The 17760-nt window shown below is 46.0% G+C and overlaps 1 protein-coding gene and 1 long non-coding RNA gene across 2 annotated transcripts; one reads left to right on the top strand and one right to left on the bottom strand.

The window, feature by feature from the left end:
• Positions 1–16: 16 nt before the first annotated feature.
• LOC106048797 (uncharacterized) lies at positions 17–8205 on the top strand. Its single transcript, XR_007159348.2, has 3 exons — positions 17–862; positions 4787–5031; positions 5695–8205. It is a non-coding gene; the product is annotated as an uncharacterized lncRNA (long non-coding RNA).
• A 4291-nt stretch (positions 8206–12496) lies between these two features.
• On the bottom strand, positions 12497–17366 carry SLC35B1 (solute carrier family 35 member B1). The gene is made up of 9 exons (XM_066981821.1): positions 17134–17366; positions 16219–16322; positions 15787–15917; positions 15230–15260; positions 14861–15018; positions 14111–14237; positions 13641–13747; positions 13212–13365; positions 12497–12865 (listed from the first exon to the last, which is right to left on the bottom strand). The coding sequence occupies exons 1-9, from the start codon at positions 17340–17342 to the stop codon at positions 12813–12815; spliced, it is 1074 nt and encodes a 357-aa protein (XP_066837922.1). The 5' UTR covers positions 17343–17366; the 3' UTR covers positions 12497–12812.
• Between the last annotated feature and the right edge of the window lie 394 nt (positions 17367–17760).

Genomic DNA, 17760 nt, shown 5'->3' with positions numbered 1-17760 from the left:
AGATTCGAGGGGGGGGAGGGGGCGGGGAAAAAGGCGGGAAAGGCGTCGAGCGAGGCGGTGCATGGCGGCAGCCATTCTCTCACGGCCCTGTGAGGAGCCGTGGCCGCCCTCCCCCCCTTCAGCTTCTTCTGGGCTCGCGTTAGGGTTTCAGGGCTGTTTAGCGCTCCGTTTGGTTTTCTTTTATTATTTTAGTGTCCGTTCTTTTTGCTGCTGCAGTGATGCCCGCTTTTGCCCTGCCTTCCTCGTTCTTTTGAGGGTTGGGCTTGTTGTTGTGAAGTGAAAATGCACATTATTATTAGTTATTAGTAGTTATTAGTAATTACTAGTTATTATCCTTCATCTAACATAGGGTCATAGGCCACCACAGCACGTGGATCAGTGGGGCTTTTGAAGAAAGGCTTCCCCCCACTGTGTGCGATGGGAATTTCTTGCAAAGGTTTGAGGAAGATTGGTATGGTTTTTCAAGGCAAAGCCTTGATTTAAACCTTTTGAAAAAGGATTATAAAGCAAATCTGTCTTACAGCTGCCATTCAGGGGTTTTAATACAAAGCTTAAAGGAGTACCTACAAGGAGGTTACGAAGGAAATTCAGTCAAGCATTTCACAGTGATAGACGGCAGGAGGGATGTGAAACAGAAGTCAGAAACGGGAGATCTAGACTTGTTATAAAATGAGCTTTCACCGTGATGACAGACAAGCATTCAAACAGGCTGCCCAGAGAGGCTTCACAGTCTCCATCCTTGGCGTTTTCCAAAGCCTGTTTGGATAAAGCCCTGAGCAACCTTGGCAGATCACGCAGGTGACCCTGCTCTGACAGGAGGCCGGACCAGATGACCTGAAGTTTCTTCCAGCCCAAATCACTGGTAAACCTTTTCTCTTGTATACACGCGTCTTTTCTTGTTTTAATTTGTAATGGCTTGCAACCAGAGGAGGCACAATTTTCAGTGTTAGTAGTCCTTAATTACTTAAACACCTGTACAGGTTTGTCCTGAGCTAGCCATTCTTTCCTGCCTGAGTTTCAGTCTCATGTTGGAGTGAATTAATCCAGTTGCACAAATAAACACCCCTATAACCAAGTTAGCCGGGTATTTATAAGATACTATAGAGCTGAGCTAGAATACAGAATGCTACCAACAATGCAGTAGGAAGTAAATTTAAAAGAGGGTAGGAGACACACATATCTATGTATGTTGGTGGATTTAGCAAAGATAAGCCATGTTCTGTGTTACCTATCCTGCATACTGATAGTAATGTATTACAACTTCTGAGGCATTTAACACCAGATTGAGAAACTGTAGTTTGTAATGAATATATTCCCACTCTCTTGTTAAAAGTTATGAATATATGTTTCCACTCTCCTAAGCATATCCTTCTGCACTGTAGAATAGCAGTCCTTTATCAGAGACTCAGTGGATTTTTATGGGGTAACAACTGATGTGAAAGCTGTGAATGAAATTGGAAAGGCATCGTAGTTGATTTTACAATGCATAATACATATAAAACTAAAAATGCACGGTCGTTTTATTCCTTACCTCATTCTCAGATGAAAAATGGAGATTCTCACAGCACGACTGGTCCTATTTACTAGACTTCTACCTTTGTCCACTACTGACTCGGACAATATTGCCCTTCTCATTGCTAACACTTTCTGCAGTGTCCTGGGTTTTCTTGGCAAGCATCTTATCCAAGTCATGACTGATTTTTGGACCCTGCTTCATTTCTTCATTTCACAAACTGCTGCCCGTGGTGAAAAAACAGCAGGTAATGCTGCATTGTAATGAAGAAATGCTATAAAACTGCCTCGTGGGAAGTAGAGAAATGGTCGTACCACTCCTATTCTGGATACACATTTCTCCTAGAAATTTATTTTTGTACCCTTTCCATTTTTTCTGGCTTTTCAGATACCCAACATAAACTCTGCATTTTTACTCATGCACTTATTCTCCTATAGCTGACATGGAGAAGGAAATTAAAAGACAAGTTTTAGAGGAAAAAAAAAAAGATCCCCATCACCCCCCGCTGCATTAGAGTGCTTAGGTTGAGGAGTTTTGATACAGCTTGTTGGTGGTGGTTTTTGTTTTTAGAATAAACAGAAATGTCTGCTTTAATTCAAGACTGTCCATGTGTCACATAGCAGGAGGGAAGTCAACCTCTTTCGCAGCTGATGACATTCTTCTGATCAAAGTTCTCGTTCCCTGGAAGTGGAAAATTAAATTGGATATCTGTGAAAATGAAGAACTAATCTCACCTCCTCCATATGAAAAAGTTACCTAGGGTCAGTTCTGTCCTCCTCAGTGGCAGATATCAAGTGAAATACTGTCACTTACTCTTCACAAACCCTACCATCTATCTTTAATACAATTCTATATTAAAATTACTGGACAATTCCTAGGTGCAGGTACTGCTTGCACCTTGAAAATTCACATGGGAGCGTGCTGGTGTGTTCTGACATCAATGTGGATGTGGGAGTACCAAATCCTCAAATGCGTTCACTGAGGTTATAATTCCTAGTATCATCTGAATGAAGCAAGACAGGTTGTTTTTTCTGCATGAAGACATCCGGCAAATACTAATATACATATAGGTTTGCAAGTGTTACTTTTGTGTAAGCGTAAGTTTGATTTTTATGCAAAGCTGATTAAACTGATGTCCGTAAAAGAGTTGTGTGCAAGAATTTTAAATAGCTCCTGCTTTTTAATATTCACTTCCCCTTTGGTTTTAATTATTTTGTTCCTACGTTTTCCCTTTCAATTTACTAAAAATCTAAAAATGTAATTAGAGAGAGGCTGAACTCAGAGAAAGCTGCCAGCATTTCCACACCATGATTAAATGTATCAGCCATCCCTTTAGTGAGAGACTGAAAAACAGGATTCTCATAATTATCTCCCTGTTATCCAGGAAAGAATCTGCAACACGTACGGCTATGGAGTTATTGAAAATGCAGCACTAATTAAAATCTCATATAGGCTTCTGATGATCAGGAGAGTATGAAAACAGTTATTTAATTATTTCCTGCATTCGCCGTCTTTGTTACAAAAACAAACAAAATCATTCTAAACAAAATCCGTCTCCAATCATTGGGGAGACTTAATGAGGCTTTTATATATGCGACAGTCAAACAAATATTGCAAGTTATTTGATTCACCTCTCCTTATGTCAATGAGAAATCCATAAAGCACGTTTTCTATATGCAATGCAAAAGGAATGCCGTGGTGTATTCACAAGCAGTAGTGGGATCATTTCTTGGCTTGAGAATGCGTTGTTTGTTTGTTTGTTTAAAATTTAAGACAAAAAGAATCCTGCTATTGCAGACTTTCTATGGTTTCACTGTGAAATAGCAATATTTGTGCCATAGCCATTTGAAAATCTAATAGGTTTTATCCCTCCAGTCTGACTTCTGCTAGGGTATCTCCTCCATCCTCTTGAAAATGTCATGCTCTCACCTAGCCCCGTACAAAGCCAACATTATTATTTATCTTGTCAAAGGAGTCTAAGCTTTGGCACTAGCAGAACACACTAGAGAACAGTAAGTGCTGATATGGTTTGTGATGAAAGGAAAAGCTTCTGAGACACAGGCTTCTTTGAACCAAGTCAGTCTGTGGATTCTCCAGGGAGAGGAAACTGGTGAGCTTTTTCTTCTGCATCCCTTTTCCTCAAAGTTTAATTTGCGACAGAATAGCAAGTACTGAGCTAGATAGAGTCCAGTATTCCAATTTTTCCTTTAAATCAAATAATAATTAAGACATTTTTCAAACTGTTGTACAAATTAACTAACTCCTCAGTATTGCACGGAGTAAGAAAATTAAGTTGAATATTACCTGTCCTCTAAAAAAAAATTTAAAAGCGTAGAGAAGTTGAGCAGCTTATTCATACTAAAATAAAATTATTAAAATAATAAAAAAAATGACAAAATTGGGAACCAGGACAACTTTAGAAACTGGTTGCTTCCAGTTTCAAAGCCGAGATGCAGAAGAGTATAGAAATAAGGCGACTTTTAAGCATCCCAGATTAAAAACTATGACTGAAAACAGTCCTTTTGCAACCAACGTATAATAGTACAGGTACCAAAATTCTTCAGGTATCACCCTTTGTGACCTGAAAGGTCAGAACCCTCCAGTAGCTGGTTACGTATTTGTCAGAATTTGCTTTCCTGATGTAAAAATACTGCAAAGGAGTTTAAGTTAGGCATTGTTGCTGTGATTCAGAACGAGTTTTATTTGCGAGAAGACAAACATTGTTTAAAAAGTCTTGACCTCCTTTGGAAAAATTCTGACTTGGGAGATTTTAATTGCAGGGAATCTGTTCATAGTACTATTTTTACACATATTGGAAAAGTATCAAAGCTAATTTTTTAGAAGAGGAAATTATACTTTAAAATGCACTATTGTGAGAAAGTGACTCCCAAATGTCTTTGAGTTGGTCCTTTGTTTCTCGTTAGAAGCATCTCCTGTCTTCCCTGATGAGCCTGCTCTTGTTTTCAGTGCTGTTTTGCTTTAAGATGCTTTTGATCCTGTATTCATTAAAACCTGATCCTGCTGCTTCCCACCAGCCCTAATGGTCTGTGAAATTATTTTCCTTTCTCTAAGACGCTGTTAACTCTGCTAGCACCTGCAGAGTGGAGGACCTCAGAACATTGTCAAAAGTCCTTCAATTTATTCAAACCAGCTTTTCTCCACAAACAAAAATTACTCTTCAATGTTATCACAGCAATCTTCCTTAGGAGAGAGGTGGGAATGCAATGGAACAGAGTCTGAAGTTTTTATCACTGCTGCTTTCCCCTTCTGCAGGTACAGAGAGATAATTGAACAAAAGACTTGAAAATCAAGGATAAGATTCACTCCATATAACAGAGCTTGAGAGTATGAATGAGCATAAAGGGCTCAAATCGCTGGAAAAAAAAAAAAACGAGTGGGGGAGAAAGAAAAAGAAGTGAATCAGCTAAAAAAAAAGTAGGCAATAATGAAGAGAAGTGATGGAGTAACGGAAAAATCTAAAACTGCATTTGCAGTCTGGACCTTGCAGGAAATAACAGGTATGGAAAAGCTAGGATTTGTAAGGTACACACAAATTAAGATTTTTTCAATTACTTAGCTATCTACTTACGAATCCTGATGCCATCTTGTTTTATTTACTTTTTATGCCAGTAAAAGAGAGGAGGGCTTTCTAAATTTTTGTTTTCAACCACAATGATAAAGGTTATTATTAATTGTCACTATACACAAATTCTACCAAGTATTGTGTCTTAAACAATGCTCCTCTAGAACATTCTTACAGAGCCGAACAGCTCGATGCAGAGCTAATCACTTCTTTACTTACGCCTTCTCATTAACAAAGTCCTGCAATGACTGTGATGCCATTAATTCACTGCAACCCAAAATGGCAGTAAAGAGTATTCAGGTGGTTTAATTTCATTTGAAATTACAGTTATTACATAGATTTTCTTTTTTTTCTGGAAAAGTGATTTCAAAACCAAGCACTCAGAAGCCACGAAGAACAAAAGTAATTTTCTCTCTGTTATATCTTGCTTCTATCGTATATACCTGCATACTGTAGTCTTTCACTGTACGATCTTCTTATCCTTAACCTGATTTCCTAAGGAGACCGTGCTTATCTTGTTTGATGTTCCTATCCTCCTACACCATCCCTCAGCAAATTCTCATTCAGCACTGCCTTTTATTTATTTATTTTTTTACAGGACTGTGCTGTCCCTTACTGTGACTGGTTAAGTCTGTAGATGACGAGATGAAATGTCGCATTCTGTATGGCTTCCCAAGTTTTATGTAACTCACATTTGCTAAAATATTTACCAACTGCAAAATCATGATTTTATTTTTTTTCCTGGGCATTTCAATTATCAGGTAATGGTGTCTTGCTGCTTAGAAATATTAATGAAAGCATGTTAAGCAGTACTCCAGTGATTTTAAGTGGAATATAGACAGAGGGGGGAAAAATCATAGAACTTACCAAATCAGAGAAAATAAAGCTTATGTAGAAACTGTGCACTAATTTAAAGTGCTCAACTTGGTAAACTTCAGGCCTCGTTACTCAGGGAAGTTGGTCGTTCAGTTGTGGTCAGTGTGTTGAGATCAGTTTTAGATCTCTCCAGGTGCAGCTGTGAACACTCCCTTTTTGCAAATTTAGCCCAGCTGTTCATACAAAAATGTAAAACTGCCAGTAATCAGTTACACACTTGAGGTCGGGGGGTTGCCACACAGCTCCTAAAGCAGGAGCAGAATCTGCTCACCAAGATGGGTATTGTTTCTTAATCGTGAAACCACAATTTTGTTTTTCCTGCCGCGTTCACCGTAAAACTAATTAACAAATTACAGCCTACCACATTCGCTAAATGAGATCTGCCAAGACCTTGGGAGAAAGTCACACTACAGTTCTGAGAACGACTTAAATCAGCGGATGAACTTGCAAATTTGTCTCAAAAGCAGGGCCAGCTCCTCGAAGCTGATGATGAATAGGAGAGGTGATATTTGCCTGGAAAACAGTTTGCATTGTTCTGAGAAGTGATTTTACGAAGTTTAGTTAATGAGTGTCAGGCTATCAAACTGCCAGAGGATGTAAACTCAACTGCTTGCTTTTTCTACTACCACAGAAAATGGAGACAATGATTGCTACTCTTCAAGTGTACGTAACGGTTGAGATTTTATTGCCTTGTAATGTTTAATTTTAGGTGGGAGATAATCCTTTGGAGGACAGATTCTGCTACCAATGGAAAGAGGCTATTACAAATGGGCCTAGCTGCTCTCTGTTCATGTTCCAGAGCCACTGCAAAATTCCTTACTGGTGCCTTGTGTAAAAGCCTGCATTTAAAAGGAAAATGAAAACAGCTGATGAAAAGGTGTGGCATGCTAGTCCCACCTGCAGAAATACCACCTCTACGTACAACCATTACAGAAAGCTTTCCTTGCTGTCCCCAAAATTACATATACCTATTAAAATATTTCACTTCCCACTCCACTTTTCACGTTTTAGTCAAGCAGAAGACTTAGTCTTCATTCCAAGTGACGGAAGGTTTTCATGACTAACCCATCTGGATTTTAATTTTTTGGGATTCTTTCACATCTGGTCTATGCTTAGAGAACTGCTCTTAGGACTGATGCTGCACATTTGTGCTGCTCTTGGAGTAACTGAGGGCCAAGTAAAGGACCTGACCCTAATGGCAGGGAAAGAAGAAACCCACACATTGCACCTGTCCCCCCGACTCCAACAGCTTTTTGTTGTTGTTTTGGTTTTGGTTGTTTTGTTTTTTCTTCTAGCAAAGCTGCTCTGCTAAATGAGTCAGTATTTCAACATGTACCATACAGTGTATGAAAAACGTGTTGTCTTCAGAACACTTTTATTAAACCAGGTTAATTGTTCATAAAAAGTTTTGGAAATGGACCGTTAGCTTCACTAAGAAACTGAACCTCGCTGATTAAGAATATGTAAGAAGTGGCCAGGAGCCTGCGTGCATATGCATATACAAACAGGAGAACGACAGTTCAAGCATCATAGGAGAGCATCAAAAGGAGGGGAAAAAAAATGACTATTTTCACTGCTGATTTAATCCTGCAGCCTTAAACGCAATTCTTGTTTTATTTTTTTCCTTAAAATATTTAAAACTGTTAACACCTCATTGCACAGTGACATCCAGCTGGAGCAGTTTCAGTTTGAGGTAATTATTGTTCTTCCCGCTCTTCAGACGCATCCCACACTCACCGTTGCTGAAATCATTAGTTATGAACTGTAAATCCGAGTGTGAAATTTGGTTATGAGAATATCCATTTCAAATGCACATCCCCTCCCTGCTGCCCTGACGAGCTTTCCACATGCTGAATTGTGACTCTAAAGCTTGCATGTATTTTCCCTGATAGCTGCTATTTTGATTCTCACGTACTTTTCAGTCTGAGAAGTCAGAGAGGAATTCCTGTTTCCTTTGCAAGAGTGTGTGGAGGCCTGCAGGTTAAGCTCACATAATCACCGAATCTTAACTACGTGGCACAGAACGACTCCCCTCTTCTTGAAGAATTACCGTTAGGGTGATGGTTTCTTTTAATGGCATCTTTAAGATTGGTAACTCATTGATTTCAAAGCAGTACCAATAACTTTGTTCTCTCTTAAACTATTGTCATTTGAGCATGAGCCTTTACTGTCCCGTGACCACCAAATTACCAGCATTAAACAATCATACACACTTCTACAAAATCCATGCACATACACTACCACCTAACTTTCTCTGTATACTCTCTAAACATTTTATATTTTTTAAACATCTGTTGATGCAGTTGCAGAGGGAGCTCATAAAGACAAGGAAGATGAAAGGAAAAGGAAAGCAGCTGCCAAGTTTTCCCCCCTGCGGATGCCACGTCTCAGTTAGCTATGAAATAAAACTTCACCTTTCTTAGCTGATACATCAACGGGTTCCTCCTGGAGGGACAACAGGCACAAACACCGCAGCAATGTAATCTGCTGTTTTTTCTCGGTATGTGCATGACTTCTCGTCTCCCTGGAACCACCAAGAACTGACAAGGTTCCTGGGAGAATTCTGGCAGAAATGTTTTCGAAAACGTCAACTGTGATGCCCATGGCTGCTGCTGTGCAGGAAGCCAGCTATTTGTGCTGCATGAGGACAAGAGGACATGCAGGTGCCCACACGCTTCTTTATGCATATGCTGCTTGTAATGAAGGGCTGTCCTGCTGAACAGATCGTCTTACAGCTCCTCACAACTTCCCTTCAATCTAGTCTCTGCTGATGGTTAAAAATTAAGCACAATAAAAATGGAGGAAGCCCTTGATTTCTACATTCTGTTTTTACTGTAAGCACAAAGACTTTGGAAGTACAATTCTATTGCTAATTAGACAAGGACCATTTTTTGTCGTTTTTCTCATATTTCTTGAAAATTATTGAGAGAAGAGTTCCCCCTGCTGGTAACTGGCTGAGTCATAAATGGACTCAGGGCTGGGACACTGGACCCACCAGAAAGAAGAGAGGAAGATGGAATGGTTTCACAACTTGCTTGACCTTTGTAGTTTGCACTTGCAGGGCTTTGTCTAAGGCACTTCATAAATTTGTCTCCTACTCAGCTGATTTCCCTTCCTCTTTACTCAGAGAAAGACTGCTCATCTGCTCATGGAGAAGCAAGCCACAAGCACTCCCTTTAGTAACTCCTTGGTAAGTCAGCCCAAACTAAAAAAGTTACAGAACTGGTGTTCAAAGCACCTACCATCCTGGCTGCAAAGGGCGAGGGTTTATACTTAAGATTCTCATTTTGGACAATATTTCACTATCACAATAAAATTTTTCTTTGCTTGCAGTTGGGGAAAGAAAAATAAGTGACAAATCAAGCACACGGGACTAAAAAGAAGTGGGTTTTCGTTTTGAATTGTACTGGATTTGCACCCACCTTATCTCTGGTAAACCGGAGAATATCTAAAAAGCCGAGGCACACACAAACTGAGGTAGCAGAACTGGTGATGCCCAGACTGCTGGCAGAGAACATGGGTGCTGTGCTTCAATCCTTGAAACCACTGAACTGCTTCTAGATGCACAGGCTGCCACAAAACACTTCCTTCTTCCAATAAACAAAATATAACTGGACAGCAACAATTACGTTTAAGATTTGTTTGCACAGCTGTACCCTAGATGTTATGCAGTATCCAGGAAAATTAAAGTAAGCTCTGTCGATGCTTTGCAGATTACTAATCTCTGTATTAAAGACAGAAAGCCTTTTCTGACACTTCAACAGAAATTCAAGCATTCTGATTGAATCTCAGCCTTCTGCCCTCTGGTTGAAGAGGCTTACAATGTTTATAGAAAAAAAAAAAAAGAACAAAGCTAAAAAAACCCACCCTATTAAAAGATTATTCCTCTGCAGCAGGTGCCTCCAAGAAGAGCTAACATTTCTAATAGGAAAACGTAGCGCAGGGTGAAAAGTTTAATGGACCCTAACCCAGTTCCTTTGGAGTTTTACCTGTCTTTACCTAGAGACAGCTGAACTCAAGCAACCAAAAGCCACCAGCGGGCAGGCTTCTGAGAACATGGTAACCAGTCTGTCACTGGGGAGAGCTATTACAGCAGTCCTCCTGGCAGCTCAGAGCTGGAGACCTGTTTTGTGGCAGTGTTGTTAAAACCATCCAAGAAGAAAAGCCAGTGCTGATTTGAAAATAGCTTCCTGAATTGCTTTTGTAGCCTCCTCTGGGATCTCGCAGTACACGAGTCTGGAGCAGAGACAGCGAGAGAGCTGTCCAAGGAAATCCGAAGGGTTCAGACTGGAGGTAGGTACAAGAGCTGCCTTTGTTTCGGAATTTCTTATTGACTTAAGATTTGGAGGTGCAGCAAGAACCAAGCTGGAGCCATACCAGGAACAGGCTTTAGAGCTAAATTGGGTCAAGGCAGCTTCAGAAATCAGGAGAGAGAAAATCTCCTTTATTTTCTTTCTTCTTGGCAGACTGATCTTTAAATCTGTGCTCTGAATACAGACAAGTTGAAGATACTGGTAAAGACAAATCTTGGCTCAGAAAATAGGCCCTAGAAAGCTCGCAGCTTTTTTCTTTCTGCGGGTCCTCCAGGCTGCTGCAGTGCAGGGAAGGGGACAGATCTGTGCGTTTGACCAAAACATCCCTTAAGCCTACGGTAGCTTCTTTTCAATGGTTAAGGAAACAACTAGCAACACAAACACTGGGTTCTTTATTTTTGTTTAAAGACGCTGTCTGTCCTAAAGCTACACTTAAGACCTGGGGCAAGAGGGGGAAAATAGCGCAGGAAGAGCAGTCTTCCTAGCCCAGAACTAGCTTGGAAGTTACCTCCTCCTGCCCAGTCCTCAAGAGGCAACTTGGCTTGGGATGCTGTAAAGAAAGATCACTGATAACAGAAAAAGGCTGCTGCGATCTCAGTCCCTCAATTTCTGATCATCCACTTTCTTAAGAGCTTTGGGCACTAAAGAATTACTGCTAACAAGCAAGTCTACTTCTGTGGAATCAAACCAGAATGAATCCATTTTATTTGGAGCGTGTGCTCTAGAGCAAAGCTGCGGTTTGGAACAGCCGTGACTTAACGGATGGTATTTCTGAACAGAGTTTTCGTGATGATCACACGGAGGTAGATGGCTGGGGGAGTGATTTATAGTGCGTTTTTCAGGTGTTTGCATTTGCACAGCGACAGGGGATCTATTCCTACGTTAATTCAACAGGAGGTAAAACAAGTCTGTAAAACTAACAGAATATTTCTGCTGATTTTGGTTACTGAGTTTGAGAATTGGTTAAATTTAAGATACACCCCTCTATCCCACCAAGTCCTACAAACAGAAAAGAAGATGGTTTTATGATTAAGACACGGGAGACAGTTAATTCCTATCTATGACACAGCGTTCGTGAACAAGGCATTCAATTTCTCTGCTCCCTTTTATAAAATGTAAATAGCATTCATTACCTTAGAAATACTGTGAAGGACAAATCTTCAGGGAAGCTGGAATCTTCGTACAGTAGCAGATGCCAGCACATGGTGTTCATCAGGCAGTACGCATGGACTTAAGCCACGGAAGCTTTTACTTCAGGATTCTCTACTACTGAGAACATGTTTGTTTGCTACTTATCACTTGACCTTTAAGGCAATGCAAGTTAATAAAGAAGTGAAGGTGACAGAGTAAAACCCTTTAATATCCTCGGGTTTAATTTCGCAAGAAACGTGCTGTTTGCGTAGAGCTATAGGATAGCAAGACGGATTAAATGAAAACCAAATTTGATGCCAAAAAAGTTGTAAGAAACACTGAAGGGGCAAGGACAGCAGGGGCTAGAAAAGGAGCCTTACAACAGCCGCTCAGGAAAGAGATCAAGATCCCATCTGGAGGGGCAAAAGGCCAAAGCCACCGAACAGATGGAAACCAAGCGACAGCTGGTAGAAACGTGCTTTCATGTGTAAAGTTCGTTCTTTGGAGAATTTTGCTCTCCAACTCTGAAGGCATCATTATGATAACAACTCCTCCCCCTACGACACCGGGGACCTAGCCTGTGCTCAGGAGCGGGTGTTCGCAAGCTCACCGTGATGGTGGTTAATTAACAAGGGTCCTTTCAACATTTTGAAGCCGTTGTCGCACAACCTTGGCATGGTTTGAGCAGCAGAGGGTCCTGTTCCTTCATCAGCAGGGGGGGATGAAAAGAATTAATTTCAGCCCCAGCGGTTAAACGGGTTTCCTGTAAACTTTTACGTACGCCAAGAGTTGCTTCTGTTTTAGAAGGGCTCGGATAAAGAATGTAATGCAACTCGATGTTTACACATATTCTGTTAATGGAAGAATGTCTGGCTGCTCCAACAATGCAATTATGAAAAAAAAAATCATACGATCAGAAGAGGGGCTTCTCTTCTACACAGGCATTTAATCCAGGGATCTTTCCAGGCTGCACCAAAGAGCTAACCTAATTCTAAGACCACCTCTCTCCTCGGAGAGAGGTGTGCTCTTCATCCCCAAGGTCAGCCTATGGTACTGAAATTAAAGTTCCGGAAAAGTGGCCATTGTCTCCTTTTCTTTAATAAAGATATGGATTTGTTTTTTCCTGTTAAGGCAAGAATTTCATCCTGCTGCTAGGATCTAGTAATGCAGCTTTGATTACAGAAAAAAAAAATAAATGTTTGATTACAGTTAAAACTGAAGTATTACACTTAAAGACAATTCAAAATTAAAAAACTAAAACAAACAAACAAACAAAATCCAAAAATCCAAACATTCCCCTTCTAATTACCTATCCTGAGTCCAGTTTCATAACAGATTTTGAGGTACAAGACAATAAATTAAAAGTTCATTCCAACTGCAGAGATCAACCATCTCCTCAATGTGACGTCTTCTTTACTCCCTTTCCAAATTTGGCATCAAGTCCAAGGCCTGCAAAGGGAAAATAATTCATGTGCATGGCAAATTTCTTGACATCCTTTAAACAAATGTTACACGAGGAGCTACGTGAAAAATCAGCTCCACAGCACCAACTTCCTAACGGTCACTTAGTGGCAGGGACTCATCAGGTGTGGGGGGGGGGAAAAAAAAAAGACTGAACAGATCTGTCAGAAATCATCCCCTTTTCCTGCTCTCCAACTAGCACATTTTCCAACCGCAGGCTTCAATACCATTACATTTTTTGACCAGCACCTTTTGTTAGCTCTCCCCTCGCTGTATGTTCTCTCTATTTAAGTTAACAGAGGACAGACTTCGGATGTTTGCCTTCCAGACTTACCCAAGAACACCAGGACCGTCCCCACCCATTGCATTGTACTGATGGGATTGGCAAAGAGAATGACAGATGCTAAAATGGTGAAGAACTTGCGCGTTGTGGTGATGATGGAACAAGTCAGGGGTCCAAAGTACACCACAGTCATGAAAATAAAACTCTGTAAAAACAAAGAGATGCCTTTTGTCACTCTGGCTGGAAAAAATACAACACAGACCACAATTTCAGATGAAAAGCCACAGAGAGCCAGAGCCAAGAGAAAATATTTCAACTCCTGCTTGCTTGCATATAACCCTAAACCAATTTTATTCCGAAGGCAGCCTGTTTGGAAAGTAAGCAATAACCACAGCAACAAAAAGCGAGGCAACCTTACTCTGCCATCCCCCAGCTGCGCAAACAAACCCAGTGAAGGCTGCAGAAGGGAAGCGCATTTACCTGACCCAGTGCACTTGTCAGGCCAAACAGCAGGATATTGTAAATGATGCTGGGGTAGCGCTCGGTAAAACTCAAGAACTCCCAGAGCTCTCCGGTGAACAGAATCCCTGCAAGAAAGATCAAGATGAGAAGAATGAATTATTAGCCCAGAGACAGCCCAAGCAGCCACTGCCTGCAAAGTATAATTTCGGCTTATATTCAAAACCCAGCAGGAGCCAGCTGCAGGGAGGACTTTTCAGAAGTGAAAGTTCTGGGGAGATGACCCGCGCGTGAGGCGCTGTCCTCTAGCGGGCATTAGAAGAGCTGCAGTGAACGCCCAGACGCTGATTTAACACACAAACAAAAACTAAAGGTGTTTTGCAAAATGGGCTCTAGCCCCCTTCCGGAGCAGGACGCGGCGTCCCTTCCCGCGGGGTGTCCCGGAGCGCCCCGTGGACGCGTGGCTGTGCTTTGTCCGGGGCATTCCTCACCAGCTCCCAGGAACAGGGTGGACCACAGGTTCACGTTCAGCATCATGTGATTGGAACCCGTTTGGTAGTGAGCTCTCATGTGGTCCTGCGACACCCCCGTCAGCCCGTCCAAGGTCAGCGACAGCAGCTGAGAAAAGAATCACAGAATCGTCTAGGTTGGAAGAGACCTCCAAGATCATCTAGTCCAATCTCTGCCCTAACGCTAACAAGTCCTCCACTAAACCATATCACTAAGGGCTACATCTAAACGTCTTTTAAAGACCTCCAGGGATGGCGACTCAACCACCTCCCTGGGCAGCCCATTCCAATGCCTAACAACCCTTTCAGTAAAGAAGTTCTTCCTAACATCCAACCTAAACCTCCCCTGGTGCAACTTTAGCCCATTCCCCCTCGTCCCGTCACCAGGAGACGGGGAGATGAGCAAAGCAAAGCAAACCTTCTATATGGGGAACACCTTCAGCATCCCCTTTTTTTTTTTTTTAAGGCATCCCAATCACTTATTAAATACCAATTCCGTGGCCTCAAAACATGTGCAAAGAAGGCCGTGCGTGTACTCATGCGTGGATCTCACGCCACAGTTTTAGAGCGCACCCTCCAAACTCAGTGAGGGGTCAGTCCCATGGAATTGCTCTCACACCAGCTTTAGGGCATGCCTGCTGCACGCAGAACGGGGCAGGATCCGCACTGTAACTGCTCGTTCCTCCTCGGACCTGCCACAGCACGGCCTCGGGGTTGTTTGGCAGTACTCACCAGCAGGAGCTCTCCATAGCCAAAGATGTGGTCATCGCCTCCAGCCCCCTTTTTGGGTTTATACATAAACAGGGCCACGCCTGTGACTATCAGGAGGACGCAGAGGTACTTGGCCAGAGGATACTTCTTCCGCAGCAAAGTCACTCCTAAAAGCATGACTGCAAGGAAGCAAAATCACAAACTGCTCCCAAAACCCTCTCACGGGAATTGAATTTTAACACAACAATGGAGAGAGAGAACGCCGCTTGCCCTTCTGGCAACGCAGCAGACAGAAAAGGACGCTCTGTTTTTACAGCTGAGCTCCTCCGACTAGTTAAGGGCACGAGAAATCTACACGAATGTACACAAACAAGCGTTAAATTTGCTTACCTGGAATGGGCTTACAGGATTTGCCCAGGACCTAGAAAAGAAAGAACAGATAAACCATCTGCACGCCCATCGCCTGCCTGCAACAAAAGCAATCGCGGCAACACGAGGTGACCACCCTGACACAGAGCACCCAGAGCCTTAAAAAGAACAACGAAACCCCTACCCCTGAGCAACGGTTAAATTAACGGCACGAGTTCCGGAAACTGTCTCAAGCCCTCAAACGTTACCGCCACCTCCCAGCTAACAAACTCCACGTTTTCTACAAATCGTTCTCCCCTCCTGGATCAGTCCGAGCTCTCTCAGCACCTCCCTACACCACGCAGCGCTGCCTGGAACAGAGCGAGACAGTCCCGGGACGTGAGCTGCGAGAAACGGAGCGTCAAAAAGCCACCCGAAAGCTCCCTCCGTGACATTTCCCCTCCCAGCTGCTCTTTGGGGCGGTCGCTTCCTCAGCCTGGGGGCCGGTTCTGGGCCACCCCAAGCTCTGGGGGGTAATCGTGACAAGATGCCCCCATTTCACACCTCCTCCTCGTCCCCCAGAGCCTGCCCCGCGTCACCTGAGTCGGGTAGTTGACAAACTGCAGGGCCGAGTTGCTGGAAACCATCGCGCCCAGATAGGAGAGCGAGCAAGCGGCGTAGAGCCAGCTCTGCGTCCGGTCCACTTTGACGGAGTCGAAAAAATGGATCACTGGAAGGGAGAGGGGGAGGAGGAGGAGGAGGAAGTCAGAAGAGCTGCGAGCAGCCCCCAGCAGCTGGAAGCATTTTAAAGGTGCCAGAGCCGCACGAGGGGCAGCCGACCCTGACTGTGCCAGAGCACAGAGGGCCCCCACCCCATCCCATCCCATCCCCATCCCCATCCACCCCAAAATTCCCGCGTTAACCCAGCCAAGCGGCTCGCAGCCGGGCTCACGGCCCGAGGGAGCCCCGCACACCCCGACCCGGACCCGCGGCTCCCCGAGCGCATCCCGCTGCCCCCAGGCCCGACTCACGGAGCTTGGCGAAGGCGGCGTTGATCACGCACTGGATGAACACCAGGCTCAGGGCGTACGTGAACCTCTCCTGCTGGGCGCCCTCGCCGTACCTGCCCCGGGTGCTGCAGGACGGGACGCGGTGAGGTGGCGGCGGGCGCCCCCAGCCTGGAACGGCCCCGCGGGATGTGGCCAAGGGACCCCCCCGGGGCCAAGAAACCCCCCCGGGGCCGGGAAAACCAGGGCCGGGCCCCCCTCCCCACCCCTAAGACCGGGAACCGCAGGGCCTGGAGCCCCCCCCAGGCCACGGCCCCCGCCCAGGCCCGAAGACCCCTCTCTCCCCCGGGACCTCCCTTCCCCCGCAGCCGGAATTCCCTTCCCCGGTCCCGAGACCCCCCCTATCTCCCTCGGGACCAGGACCCCCAGAGCTGAGACCCCCCGAGGCCAGGACACCCCCGAGATCGGGACCCCCCTGGGACCGGACCTCCCCCCCCCCCCGCCTCGGGGCCGGGACCTTCCCCAGGCCCGAGACCCACCGGCCGGGGGCCAAGACCTCCAGAGCCGGGACCCTCCCCGCTCGGGCCCGAGACCCCCCAAGATCGGGACCCCCCCCCCTCCGGAGCCAGGACCAGGGCCAGGACCGGGACCCCCCGGCTCCAAGCTCCCCCCGGTGCCGGGGACATTCAGGGCCGGGCCCCACTCCCTCAGGCCCGAGACCCCCAGGGTCGAGACCCCCCCCAGACCGGGACCGGGACCGGGACCGGGACCAAGACTTTTCCCGCTTCCGAGCCCCCTCCCGGGGCCAGGGAGCTCCGGGGCCGGGCCCCCCTCCCCCGGCCCCGCAGACCCCCAGGGTCGGGACCGCCCCCCCCAGGGACCGGGACCGGGACCCCCCCGCCTCCGAGCCCCCCTCCCCGGTGCTCCCCCCCCGCTGACATGCTCTCCTGCAGGATGCCGTAGTAGAAGTAGCAGGCAAAGACCCCCAGGAAGCAGACGGGCAGCCGGAGGCGCTCGGGCAGCGCGGGGCCGCCCGCGGACGCTCCCATGGCGGTGCCGGTGCCGGGGGGGCCGCTTAGCGCCGGGCCCAGCTCCAGCGCCACATCCCGCAGCGCGCCCGGCGGCGGCGGCGGAGCGGGCGCCCTCATAGGCCCGGCCCGCGCCCGCCCGCCGCCGAGGACCCGCCCGGCTCGGCCGCGCCTGCCCGCCGCGCTGCCGGTCCCGCCGGGGGGGAGGAGGGAAGGGAAGGGCGGCGGGAAGCGAGCGGGGACGGCTCCGGGGGGAGCTCCCGAAGGCTCCGAGCGCCGCACCGGGGCCGTGGCCGCCGCCGTTGGGGCACGGGGAGGGCGGCGGGGAGCCCCCGGGGACAGGCGGCGCGGCGGGCAGCCCCCGCTCGGGGGCCTTCAGCGAGCGCGGCCCCGGCGGTGACGCCGCCAGATGTGGAGCGCGGGGATTGGCCGCGAGGCCGGGGGGCGGGGCCCGCTCGGCGTTGCCGCGGTCGCCTGAGAGACTCGAGCGGGGGCTGCGCATGCGCGGCGGGGGCTCAGCGCGCTCCCCCCTCCCCTC

Source organism: Anser cygnoides, chromosome 22 (assembly GCF_040182565.1).
Source record: "Anser cygnoides isolate HZ-2024a breed goose chromosome 22, Taihu_goose_T2T_genome, whole genome shotgun sequence".
Taxonomy (NCBI): domain Eukaryota; kingdom Metazoa; phylum Chordata; class Aves; order Anseriformes; family Anatidae; genus Anser; species Anser cygnoides.
This window is presented reverse-complemented; position numbering and strand designations above follow the sequence as displayed.